Source organism: Hippocampus comes, unplaced genomic scaffold (genome assembly GCF_001891065.2).
Source record: "Hippocampus comes isolate QL1 unplaced genomic scaffold, H_comes_QL1_v1.1 scaffold132, whole genome shotgun sequence".
Classification (NCBI taxonomy): Eukaryota; Metazoa; Chordata; class Actinopteri; order Syngnathiformes; family Syngnathidae; genus Hippocampus; species Hippocampus comes.
Genome location: NW_017805467.1, coordinates 2,190,680 through 2,204,147, shown reverse-complemented (window position 1 = coordinate 2,204,147; position 13,468 = coordinate 2,190,680). Strand labels below are relative to the sequence as shown.

General features: G+C 42.1%; 1 protein-coding gene across 4 annotated transcripts in view; it reads left to right on the top strand.

The window, feature by feature from the left end:
- LOC109519131 (low-density lipoprotein receptor-related protein 8-like) overlaps positions 1-13,234 on the top strand; it is a 17,467-nt gene extending 4,233 nt beyond the window's left edge. For all 4 annotated transcript variants that reach the window (XM_019875491.1, XM_019875489.1, XM_019875488.1 and 1 more), the window contains exons 3-13: positions 835-1,215; positions 2,188-2,307; positions 2,950-3,075; positions 5,295-5,466; positions 6,460-6,675; positions 7,760-7,878; positions 8,259-8,398; positions 8,719-8,860; positions 8,965-9,156; positions 10,034-10,179; positions 12,510-13,234. In XM_019875491.1, coding sequence (XP_019731050.1) covers positions 835-1,215; positions 2,188-2,307; positions 2,950-3,075; positions 5,295-5,466; positions 6,460-6,675; positions 7,760-7,878; positions 8,259-8,398; positions 8,719-8,860; positions 8,965-9,156; positions 10,034-10,179; positions 12,510-12,542 — 1,787 coding nt within the window. In that variant the 3' untranslated portion in view covers positions 12,543-13,234. The remainder of the gene's footprint in view (positions 1-834; positions 1,216-2,187; positions 2,308-2,949; positions 3,076-5,294; positions 5,467-6,459; positions 6,676-7,759; positions 7,879-8,258; positions 8,399-8,718; positions 8,861-8,964; positions 9,157-10,033; positions 10,180-12,509) is intronic.
- Positions 13,235-13,468: the final 234 nt, after the last annotated feature.

Below are 13,468 nucleotides of genomic sequence, written 5' to 3'. Positions count from 1 at the left end.
GTATATATTCATTCATTCATTCATCTTCCGAACCGCTTGATCCTCACTAGGGTCGCGGGGGGCGCTGGAGCCCATCCCAGCTGTCTTCGGGCAGCAGGCGGGGGACACCCTGAACCGGTTGCCAGCCAATCGCAGGAAGACTGTATATATACAGTGTGTGTATATATATATACTGTATATCATTTCTTTTCATACATGTTAAAAATATTAACAATACCATCGATTTTGCAAGATTCAACACTCACATCACATCTGGCATGTTTTTTCCTATATCGTGCAGCTCTACTAACTGTAATGAAAGCTCCAAAACTTTTAGAATACTGGTACTCAGAATAAACCCACGCAAGTACGGGGAGATTAAGCAACCTCCACACAGGAAAGCCAGAGTTGAAATTCAAACCCAGAATCTTACAACTATGAGGCAGATTTGTTAACATCTCGTTCTGCCTTTTCGTTTTTTTCCATTTGTAATTTAGATATATTTAATTTTAATTAGCAACGTGCCAAGATTTCCAAAATATGACAGTCGTCAGAATGCTCAGTCTGGTTTGAAAGGCCACTTTGATCTTAATGCAGCACACCAAGAATTTTCAAAATTGGTCGATGGGGTCTGGAGAATTAGATTTTTTTAATTTAAATTTTTCTTTCTTTGTTTTTTGATATTGGGGAAAATTTGCCTTTTGGGGGAATGTTGGTGTGATAACTCATTTAGAAAATATGGTCAAAAAACACCTTCAAATTAGAGTAAAATGGTGTGACGTCATTATTTCTCCACATTTGATTCAAGGATGTAAGCCCTTTGGGTTTAGCTGTATTGACCGGGATTTCTTACAGGTCAGCTAGGGTGTAAGAAGGACGAGTTCTCCTGCCTCAGCAGCAGACGATGCCTACCCTCACGCTTGTCGTGTAACGGCGTGGATGACTGCGGCGATGGCAGCGACGAGCACTCCTGTCCGAGCTGCGCCGCCGGCCTCTTCTCCTGCGGGCCATCCGACCGCTGCCTGCACAAACGCCGGTTGTGTGACGGACACATGGACTGCAAAGACGGGCGGGATGAGATCCAGGAGTTATGTGGTTTGAGGCCAGCCAGCCGACTGAGCGCTCCCTCTTGTGAGGTGTCCGAGTTTGATTGTGGTGACGGCCAGTGCGTCCCTCACGCTTGGAGGTGTGACAACAAAGCAGACTGTTCAGATGCCAGCGACGAGGACAACTGTGGTAAGGGAACACATGTAACTAGCGCCTCTTCTATTTTAGCCATACGTCAACTGCTGTAGGACAATAAAAGGCACTTTTAGTCGACTCCATCAACTCATGTTGGCACCTACAACAACATAGTTTTCATGATTAAATAAAGAAACTCTCATTTTCCCTAAGGCAACTGTCAATGCTGCACAGTAATTGTCTTTTTCAAGGTCATAACAAAACCACATCTATGAATATTTAACACACCCAAAAAAATGTTTCTAGACATTCGGAACTATGAACCGATAGGTTCAACGCCACCATTTCAAAAACATGAATGTTCGGATCGTTGCAGATTACACGGCAGCCTGCAGAGGGCAGCACAGTCCTGCTGTTAGGTCCATTTGTGAGTGACGATGTCGATGTATGAATTGAAGTAAATCTATCACACTGAGCTTTTACCAATATTTTCTTTGTAATGTGCTACATGATTAGGTAAAAAAAAATAACGTGTGAACATGGTATTTATTCATAATATTCTTCTTTTAATTACCGGGAGGACCAGCAGTATTGGACACTACCGATAATTTTCTTGTCCATATTTGTTCTCTAGCTCTGTCTTGCTCTCTCTTTTTCAGTTTTGTTAAGTAAAGCACAGTGTAACACATCCATTCGGTCACAAACTTTACTGATGATCTTGCATTGTTCCTTACTCTTACTATTAGCGTCAAAGTTAAATTTCATGCGCACCTTTTATCACGGCAAATACAATTTGACACACCCTGCTTTCGCAAGGTGTGTCAAAAAGTGGCGTTTTATTTGCTTGTTGTTCTTTTACACCCGCCTCATCCATCATCTTATCAATACAGTAACTTCCCGCAAGTGCTGATGATGTAACATCTCCATTTGCTTGCTCCATGTACAGCACGTTGTGTGCAGCGATGGCTGTTTGAAAGTGCTCTATAAATACATTTGAGTTGAGTTGAGTAACATCTGTCCTTGCAGAGCAGAACGAGTGTCTGGTCAATAATGGAGGCTGTTCCCATCATTGCGTGGACACAGGGATGGGCTTCCACTGTGAATGTCCTGATCACATGAGACTTGTCGGGAATAGTCACTGTGAAGGTATCTTCGTTAGTTGTCGCTACCTGGAGGCTTAATGGCCAGTGTTCCGATATATTTGGCAATGCAGTGTATGATGCCGCCTTCCAGACTACTGGGAAGTTAGAAAAGTCCTATATGTAGTAACCAAGAGCAGACATTAAGGGGCCCCAGCCAAAAGTTATCATAACTTGTGAATTCCCTTTTAATTTGTGAAAATTCCTGGTAGGGAGAGATCATGTTAAAAGCATTTATTATTATTATTTTTAAATATAAATAGTCCCACCTGTTACTCATTTAAACTCATGAAAACAAAGTGCCTGTTCTCACACTTGCTTTCAGTTCAAATAAAATGCAGTGTGTAAAGCTGAAATAAACTAAGCGTATTAAGCATTGTGTACACCAAAATGTTCACCCAAACCATATACAATTGTCGAGGGAAAGTCCTTTTGTGTTAATGCGAACACATAATGTGAAACACCATAGATTGTTTGCTCACGGAAATTAGCATAGATATCACTGTGATTATAAATTGCTTCTTGAACACACATAGAGCTGCACTACAGAAAAACTCTCCAAAGCAGTTTTTGTAAAACGGTACAACCGTGGCAGGTGGAAGTCCACCTTACATCTATCCTGACACAATGTTTCCATTTTGTCACACAGAGGTGGATCTTTGCCTGGAGAGCGACCTTTGTGATCAAATGTGCGTTCACATTAATGGCACCCTCTCCTGTGGCTGCCTCGACGGATATCAATTGAGCCCTACGAGCGGAGACTGCAAGGCAAAAGGTGAGCAGCGCGTATCGCTAGCCCATCCCCCTGTCAAATCCTTTGGGATGTTAAGTCATGTTTACTGCATCTCACAAAAGTGAGCATGCTCATCACATTTTTGGAAACATTTTATTACGGTCCACTTTTCCATGGGATAACACTAAATAAATGACAGGTTGCTACAATGCAAATTGCCTCACAATTTAAGTTTCGGGGTTCAAGTCTGGGTTTGCCTGTTCTCTACATGCTTGCATGTGTCTGTCTGCGCTCCGCCCATTCATCCATCCATTTTCCAATCTGCTTATCCTCACGAGGGTTGCGGACATGCTCGAGCCTATCCCAGCCGTCCTGAGGGAGTACGCGGAGTACACCTTGAACCGGTTGCCAGCCAATCGCAGGGCACACAAAGACGAACAACCATCCACGCTCTCACTCACAACTAGGGACAATTTAGAGTGTTCAATCAGCCTGCCATGCATGTTATTGGAATATGGGAGGAAACTGGAGTACCCGGAGAAAACCCACGCAGGCACGGGGAGAACATGCAAACTCCACACAGGAAAGCCGGAGCTGGAATCGAACCCGGCACCTATGTACTGTGAGGTTGACGCGCTAACCACTCGCCCACCGGGCCGCGCCGCCTGCTCTCCACCCATATTCCCAAAACATGTTGGGTTCATAAAGGCTTGTTTGTATGTGCCCTGCTATTGACTGGTGACGGGTCCAAGGTGTAGTCCGGCTCTTGTCCAAAATCAGCAGGGATAGACTTCAGCATACCCATGACCTTGGACAGGATAATCGGTCAAAAAAGGAGGGAGCGGTGTCGTATTAAAGTTAAGTCATCCATAAAGTCTGTCGAGTTCAGTGATACTGTATAGCGTTTGTGAACCATCAGATCATGGTTACTGAGGTGTAACTTGTTGGGTAATAGAAGTGCAATCTGTCTCAAACAGAAACACAAGGGTCCAGGTGTTTGAACAAGATTTAACCATTGCCAACGCTGTTTGCAGAGCACGTTTAGTCAGTCATTGACTGGAGCAGGTTGGTTCAAGCTCATTTGAATTGTGCAAAGAGTGGCTCCACCTTTTGGGTCTTGTAAAGGGGACTTTCCTGTACAAATCCATAAAAAAAAATCATTCACCCTCAGCTGAGTCATTCTCATGAAAACAATCAAACAACCCTTTCCTTTGTGTGCACTTAGTGTGGGACTATGCTCCTATTCTAGCAAGATGTCTGTTACGCATACATCTATTTGGTCCATTGCTTCTCCTCATTCGGTGGGGTACACCCTGGACTGGTCACCAGTTAACTGCAAGGCACATATAGATAAACAAACATTCACCCTTTCAATCTAAGGGCAATTGTTGAGCCTTTACTAAACCCAAGATGCATGTTTTTGGAGTGTGGGCGGAAGCCACAGTACCTGGAGAGAACCACACGCAAGCATGCTGACAACGTGCAAACTCCACACATGAAGGCCGGAGTGCAGATTCGAAACCCAAAATCTCAGAACTGGAGGTGTATGTACAGCAGGGGTTTCAAACTCATTTTTTGTCGCGGGCCACATTATAGTTCCCGGTTCCGTTGGAGGGCCGTTATGACTGTGAAACAATTTAAGGAAGTCAAGAATAATGGTTTATTCAACTATAGTTTAAGTTACTGTAATGAGGGTTTTTGGTAACAAGAACATTTACTAATAGCTCTCTTGTATATTACATATGAGAATTTGAAATTTTGGTTAAAATTTTAGCAAGCATCATAGAAGTCAACATGTTTGATTTGCTTTCGCGGGCCACATCAAATGATGTGGTGGGCCAGATCTGGCCCCCAGGCCTTTAGTTTGACACATGATGAATAGCATGACCGCTACCCTACCATCCCACTCAGCCTCAGGTATGCTATCTGAAGTTTTTGAGAAGCGTTTATAAGATCAGGCTTTACTGGAGGAATCAGTAGACATTCCATCTACAAAAAAAAAAAAAAAAAGGCCGTAGACAGCATGAAATGTCGAGATAATTAATTCCCTCTGAGATGATACACCAAAGACCTACAACTAATATAGTGTTGGATTTTGACGTTGCAAAATGCACAAATTATTTTTCCGTCTTTGTCCGTCGTCACGCTAGTAAATCTGTTCAAAAATTCGCTGCTAATGTTGGTGCCATCTTTTATAGCTGGAGAGATTATTATTATTATTATTCGATCAAATGTCCATAATGTACTTTATGTTGCTCCAGGGGTTGATGCAAAGCTGCTTGTGTCCACATCTGAGGGAGTTATTGAGGTGGGCTTTGGTGGTGCAACCTCTAGGACTTTGGCAGTAAATGTACCCGGACCGGGGCCTCTGGCAGCCTTGGAAGTTAAAAACATCCTGTACATGGCTCAGCAAGGACAGGGGTCCATTTACAGGTAATATAGAGGAGAGTGTGCCTGTACAACATTCCGAAATGTTATCGGATGGTTATAGCTCAAGGACAACAAGTCAGATCCAATTGTCAACACACATGGGAGTTCTCTTAATCCGTTTTCTAGTGTAGATCCTGGGTGGCCATACAGCAAAGCAAATATACTTTTATACAACACTTTGTTCTGTGCGTTTATGTTGCGCAAGGTGGCTGATGTCATTAAAAACTGACAGAGGACGATTGCAGTTTTATGACGTTTTATCCCTCTCACACTCTTTCAACATCTTTTAAAACACATTTACAAAAGTATAAGTTATTTGAACTTAAAAAAAATAAATTGCATCAAATCAAAATCATGTACGTATTGTACTTTCTGCGTAGAGTACTTTGGCGGTTGCGCGACGTTTAAGCTGATGCTAACGTGATGAATGTCGAGTCAAAGCCGATTGGTTGCTGATGATGTCATTGATAGTTTTTCACTGCTCGACTGAAAGTCATGCGAGGAATGCTTTGCCAATAATCAAAATTTGCCGGCGCTGGACAGCTCGCACACTGAATTGACGGCGAGCATACATAGTAAAACACAAGAAAGAGCATGGATGTGATCAGGAAGAGCACTCGTGTGCTGTGGCGTTCCAGCTGTGATCTAAAAAGATACCGTAAGTCTTAATCTTCACAGAAAGCATGATAGAAAGTCTGATGTAATTTGAGTGTGATTAACTTAACTACCAAACAATTGTAACTAACAGCTATAATCCAAGTTAACCCTTTCATGCATAAATCATGATAAACTGTAACATGATAAACTGTCCACTGTAGTAACCGCTGTCCCTGAAAGGCTTAACATAAAATGTTTTTTGTTTTTTGTTTTTTAATGGTGATTTTATTTATTCGGGGGGTGGGGGGGGGAAACTATTCAAAGATACCCGACTCCATGTGGAAAAACAACTGAGCCATCTTCCAAAAAGGATTTGATTTGATTCAATATGAATTTCAGGGGTCACCTAAGTGGAGAAGCCCAGGATGCTACATTGGCGCTGAATGTTCCCGGCCCTATCTCAGGCCTGACCCTGGATTGGATCCATCGTCTTCTGTTCTGGACCTCTTTGGAGAGTGATTCCATCCATGTCAGTTGGGTTGATGGCTCCCAGCAGCGCCAACTCCTCAAAGGACTGGACAAGCCTTGTGCGCTTACGGTGGATCCTCTGCATGGGTAGGAAGGCTAATTGTTAAGATTTGTGGATTTCTTTTTTCTTTTTCCATTTAAAATTTTTTTTATTTAGATATTTTTGTCCCTCTGGCTGTTAATACTATGTACAGTGGATATAAAAAAATGTACACTGCCCTGGTGAAATGTCAATAATTTGTGATAGTAAAAAAATGACAAGAAGAAATCATTGACAAACCTTTTTCACCATTCATGTGACCTTTCACCTTATTATAATTGGGGATGTGGCTGTGTTCAGACTCAAGCTATCACATTCAATCCCATTTTGAATGGGAGTCGGCACATACTGGCCACAATTTCAAGTGCCTCCGATTCACTCCAAATAAAGTTCGGAGCTTCTAGTAACTTTTTCCCTGACATTTTCTCAGTTTTGTTTCTATTTTGTGCGAGCTTTAACAGCATCAGAGGGATCTCATGTCCGTCAGAAGAAGGGTACAAAAGAATTTCCAAGGCATTGAATTTACCTTGAAGCACAGCGATGACAGTTATCCAGTGTAAAAATACGGCACGGCAGTGACATGAAGAACTGGGCGGCCAGTTGATGAAAAGATGAGAAGAAAAACTCATCTGGGAGGCTGTTAATTGGCCAACACACTGAAGGGCGCCACAGTGATTTCTAGCATGTGTTGTCAGTTTTCCTGTGACAACAATCTCTTATCTTAACCATGGAGGAAGTCTTATCTTGCAAGGCTTATGTTCCCTTCATGTTCCCTTCTTTTTTTTGTTAATCCCAAACGAATGTTTTCAAATCTTGCTCTACTCTGAGGACCTAACGGCGTTTGATACTAGTTGAATTAGATTTGGTGTTTAAACAATCCTGATCATGCCGTTCGCATTTTGACATCATGAGACCGAGTCGATATCCTACAAATAATCCCCATTTGTGATTTTTGCAGCTAATCTGGCTCTGAGTTTCGATTCACTAAATGTACCTATAAATGTTCTAGTGAGTTTGAGGTTTATCCAGAAATTTCATCCCAATGCTAAATAATGCGAACTTTTTGTGTGCAGCATACATCATAATTAATGCTAAACAAAGTACAAAAACTCAACCACTTGTGTTTTTCAGACTGCTCTTCTGGGCGCAGTGTGGCAGCCCACCAAAAATTCTCAGGGTGAACTTAGATGGTCAGGACAAAATGACTTTGGTCACCTCTCTCCTATACCATCCGGTTGCTCTTACTCTGGGTAAGTTTCTAGATAGATAGAAACTATCGCCATCCAGTGAGGGAGATGAAATGAAATGGCAATTGTGCAACGCAATGTTGGATCTTTATTCCTTTAGCCCCTTTTTGGGAAAACTTTGCATGCCTTTAGATACACATTATATTAAAATGGTAACAATTCTCAGTTTTACCTGCAACTATGAGAGCGGTAGTAATTCAGTTATTTTATTAATTATAATATGGTTCTGGCTGACTTTGTAGTTTGTAGTAGTGTGCAACTGCACTGCATCATAGCAGGAGAAATTATGGTAATATGTAGCACGTCATGAAAGGTCTTGCATGTCACTTGAGTGTCTTTGAAGTTCCTCATAGTTTCCATGTAATTTGGTGCTCCACCCCTAGATATGCCTCGCCAGTTGCTGTACTGGCTTGATAGCGGCATGAGAAGCATCTCCCGAGTGAAACTAGATGGGCGTCACCGCAAAACAGTGGTTGAGTCAAACGGCTATCTGGATAAGCCTTTTGGGCTGGCGGTGTTTGAGGTAAACAAATAATGCTGGAGTCTTCACCAAAAAAAAAAGATTAATCCTTTTGTAACATGAAACCTTAATGATAAAACGGCTCACAAAACCAAAATGCTTCTGTCTACCATAATTGCTCAAAGTCCTGTCGTCGTTCTGTCTGCAATGTCTTTTATGTTGAATGCAGGCCATTGATTCTATGGGGAAAACAATTAGTGTAAATCATGCCGTTTCGGAGTCATTGATACTGTATGTCTCTCATTGTTTGGTTGTAATACAAGTCGTCCCATTGCACTAAAAACCAATTTTTTATTTGTCATAACTTATGGCTTCTGCTTTAGGGTTTTGTGTACTGGAGTGACCAAGACACGCGCTCCATCTGCAGAGCCAACAAGCACAGCGGCAGCGACTTCCAACGACTTCTGACAAACGTCACCTCCCCAGGCGGCATCGCCATCATTCACCCTGCTCTTCAACCTCACAGTATGAGCAATTACTAAAAGCTGCCATTATGCTGAATTCCATCCATGAGGCCCTACAGCTGGCACTACTTTGCAAAACGAACAGTGTGTTCCACTTGTCCATAGGCAACGCTGCATGCGGCAGCCCCAGGAGGGTGTGCGCGCACGGATGCGTTGTTAATCTCCTTTCGGAGACTCCCAGCTTTCACTGTGTTGGAATGGGCCACAATGGATCGCATGGCATTCCTGCTATTTCCCGCGCCATTCCTGCGTCACGTTTGTCTGATCCTCGATTCGCAGGAATCCTCTCGCTAATTGGTAAGCAAGGCTTATCTTTCTTTAGCTTAAATTGTACTCTGGGTAGGGCAGAATTTCTCCAAGATTCAGAAGAACAGGAAAGATGCAAAGACGCGTGTTAAAGTGTTTATTGTTGAAGCCAAACAGACAGCAGCAAAGATGTACATGTAGATCTCAGTTTGCCGCCCCCCCCCCACCCCTCCCATATCATGTGAAAAAAACCCAGTGGATCAGAGTGCTAAACGTTAGCGCAGCTTGAAATATTCGCCCCATCAAAAGAAATGCTAGCGCTAATGCAACATGAGAGGTTTCCTGGCTGGTCCACCAATGCTGTCCTCCACTAAAGCAGGGGGAGATCCCGTGTTGCCACGGTAACTACAGCAGTACTTTTCTCCTTGTAACAAGCTGGTGTACCGTTTTAAAAAGTTATTTTAAGGCAACATTTTTAACATATTGTCACTCGTTTCCTGCATTCCGTTGAGCTTCCCAAGAGCCCTCTCATAATGGCCGATTTATTTAAAGCGAGGCCCGTTGCTCTCGCTGTGCGATTGATCTGCTCAGGGTTTGATGCTGTGACAACACTGTTGCCTTGGCAGCCAAGCTGAGTCCTAAACATTCACCGTGCAAATGTAATGGTGCATTCATGCAGCTGTCGCGCAACTGATTACACAGCACACAAGACGCTAAATATAGCAATGGAAAGGAGAAGCCGCCTTCTCCCTTCTGCCTCTGCTGTGTTTTTTGACACTTGGACAGCTTTGTGATCTTCATTTTAACCCCTTTGATAGCAATCTAAATGTTTGCTCACTTAAAGGAGAAATTGTTGGGTGAGTCATACATGTCAAGTATGTCACCCAAACCTCTCTCTGAGCAACGTGGGTGCGTGTGATTCTCCCAGTGTTCCTCAGTGTGCTGCTGGTGGGAACGGTTCTGTGGTGGTGGAGAGAGGAGTTTCGGCCCGTCAGGAATCTGACAATGCAAAGCTTTTCCCTCGAAGAGTCCCAGGACCCGCTCATCCAGGATCCACGTGCATGTCTCAGCAAGGCAAGACAACACATGCACATGCAGCATGGGAAGAATAGCATTTCACATAAGCTCGCGAGATATTTGAAAGTACGACACTAAAGTGTTGATTGACACCATGTCACTACAGTGGTACCTTGACCTATAAGTTTAATTTGATCTGTCAGCAAACTCATTACTCAATTTACTCTGGGGGGGATCAGTTCTCTCCTTTGAAATGAATTGAAATGCCGCTGATATGTTACAGCCTCCTAAAAAAAAAAAAAAAGTGAGGGTTTTGAAGAAAAAAAACATAGCACTGCATTGCAAAATATGATATATACAAATATAGTAAATTGTAATAAAGTGAATGTAAAAAGAAGAACAGTGGTTTTATGAAGTGTTAAGTCGGTAGACACCCACACATAATTCTTGCCTTTAGGAGTTGTGGCCTAGTTGGTAACTCCTCAGGTTGGCTTTTGATTGTTTTCATTTTCTATTTGTGTTTTTGACTGTCACATTCAATAAGCATCTGAAAGTCGGCTATGATGGCCTTTTTTTTTTTTTTTCTTCACATGAGCGGCAGCATATTTGAAGCTCGCTCAGAATTAAAAGTTTAGCTCACAACAAAAAGCTAAATCATAAGTCAAAATAACATTGAATTTTGGCATGACCAAATAGTTGGAAGGCAGTAAAAACGCTACAGTACATTGTCATCGCTGGCTGTAGCTTTTTATATTGACCATAAAAATATTGAGAGATTGTCTCAGAATTGGTCGTAAAGCAACTTTGCATAAACAGCCGACATCCAAGACATGAATTCCATCAAATAAAAATCCAATCACACTAATAAAGATCTTAAATTACCGTAATTTCCGCACAATAAGACGCACCTAAAAGCATTCAATTTTCTCAAAAGCAGACAGTGCGCCTTAAAATCCGCGCCTTTTATATGGCTCAATATTCAGATTTCTTGGATGTAGTATTTTAAATGTTCTGTAAAGCCCTTTGTTACAGCTGCAGCTGTTGTGAAAGCTCTATATTAAGAAAATTGTATTGTATTGTATTCCCTTTAGCGTAGCTTCATCCAGTGGATGCATAAGCAACTGCTGCCACAATTGTGGCTTCTATTCTGTGCGCATTATAACGCGGTGCGCCCGATATATGCAAATTGTTTTACAATAGGCCATTTATTGACGCTGCGCCTTCTACCCCGAAGCGCCTTATAATGCGGAAAATACAGTAGGACCTCTCATGGCATATCAAAACTGAGCATTGTTGTATTTGTGAAGGCCCAATTTTTCGAAGAAGTTGATGTAAATGTAAACATAAAGCACCCAGCAGTATTCATTATGTTCCAATGGAGCTCTTGATGCACTGTGTTCCAAATGCCCTGGACAGAAATTGGGAGAAAGGCTTTTGGGTACTCTACACACTCAACCTGGAATCTTCTGCAGAGTTAATCGAAGCTCAAGGAACTGGCGTCTTAAAGTGTTTTTAAATCGAAATTGACATAGAAAGACGTGGAAACGGCTTCCATAGATTGTCAATGTTTTGGCTTGGTTCTTTGAACCATTTATTCTTAGCCATCACTGAAAGACTTAAATGGTCCAAAATGGGATACTTTGTAAATTTGTTTGTAACTTTGTGTTTTGGCTGCTGCCCGCCTTGGTCAGGTCTGTCCCATTGTCCTTTATAAAATGCAAACAATCATATTGTATCATCCTTTGTTAGCACAGCCATTGTTTTCTCGAGCAGCTTCCAGATGTTTCCTGGAAGTTTTTTTTTTTTTTTTGGTTTTGTTTTTTTTCCTCTTCATCTGGGGAGTGCCACTGGGGGCGGTCGGGCGGGGTAAGGTTTGTGAACCAATACCTTGGCGGGAACTGATCATGACAAAACAAAACACGGGGAAATGAGAAGCCATCGGTCCAGGTTTGGGCTGAACAGAAGAGGTCTTTTGGTGGTTTCAAGGTAACTTTCTACATGATCCTAAGGAGACGTATAACTGCACTACTGTACATTAGAAGCATCCAACATATTTTGGTTTCCTGTCCGTTAGCTTCTTCTTACATCTGTATAACATTAAATTCTTCATTGGAAAAATATATTTGACCCTGGAATCGATTTAATCAAGTTCCCATTTTTATAATTCGGATTTTTTTTTGGGGGGGGGGGGTGCAAACAAATCCAATGTCAACCACCATCCCGAAACAAATCTAAATTCAAGTTTCCACTGTATTATCTGTTGTAAAGTGAGACGAGCATTTTCTTTAACAAAGTGTCCCATAAATGCAGCTTGACTCCTCCATGCCTGCCTTAAAGGCTTAATGTGGTTCACTATGTCAACTAAGCCATGCACTCTCTTCCGCCAGGAAACTCCTAAGCTGAACTTGGACAGTGAATGAAGACGCTGGCTGTGACGCAGACGGACGGATGCCTTCGCCCCACATTGTTACAAACCCCTGGCGAGCTGCTGGGACTAGCAACCAATCACTCGAATGCGGCCCAGTTCTCGTTGCGGGTTCCAAAAAGACCTGACTTTAAGGTTTCGATCTGAGTTTGGACGAGCCAAAAGGTTATTCGCACATCGCCTTTGATTACTTTCACCTCCTGTGACTCCAAATGCTGAAGGTGGTCAACTTTATTTCCTCCTAGAAAAGCGCTATGCGCTGTGTCCTTGGACTTAGAATAGTAGTAATGACCTCAAGGCCTCCTTGTTCTTTGAGTCCTTCAGAACTTACCAGCAGTGTTTTAGCTGTCGCTCTGATGCAGGCAAAGCCGAAATCAGTTTAGGTTGGTTTGATACTTGAAAATGTTAAATTCTGACGCGAGGAATTCAAGTTCTCACTTCCGAGATTTGTTTCAGTTGTTGCTTTGTTTTGAATATGTAGTGGCAGTTGCAAAACCTGAGCTTAAACTTAGTGGAAAAACTGGAGACATATATGTTTGTTTTTGTTTTTTTAAATTATTTTGTGCAGAAATGAGTGCCTTCACTCCAAAATATAGACATTGTCTTTAAATGTTATATTTTTCCATGTTTCCTTTGGCAAAATAGGACAGGAAATCTGCCTCTGATTTGTCACCATGTCGTCTCGAAAATGTTAGGACAGGACATCTGCCTCTGATTTGTCACCATGTCATCTAGAAGATGTTTTAACAAGCATCTTTTGACTCCCAAGTTGTGATTGTAGTTTTCAGTTTATTTGGTTTTAGGTTGATACCTTTGCGTGAGGAAAGCCTTGCTTTGTTTCTCGGTACGAGCTTTGTTCTTTGAAAGTTGTGAGTTTGGTTGACATTTGTTTTAAGTGCATAGAACATACAAATCAAGTCT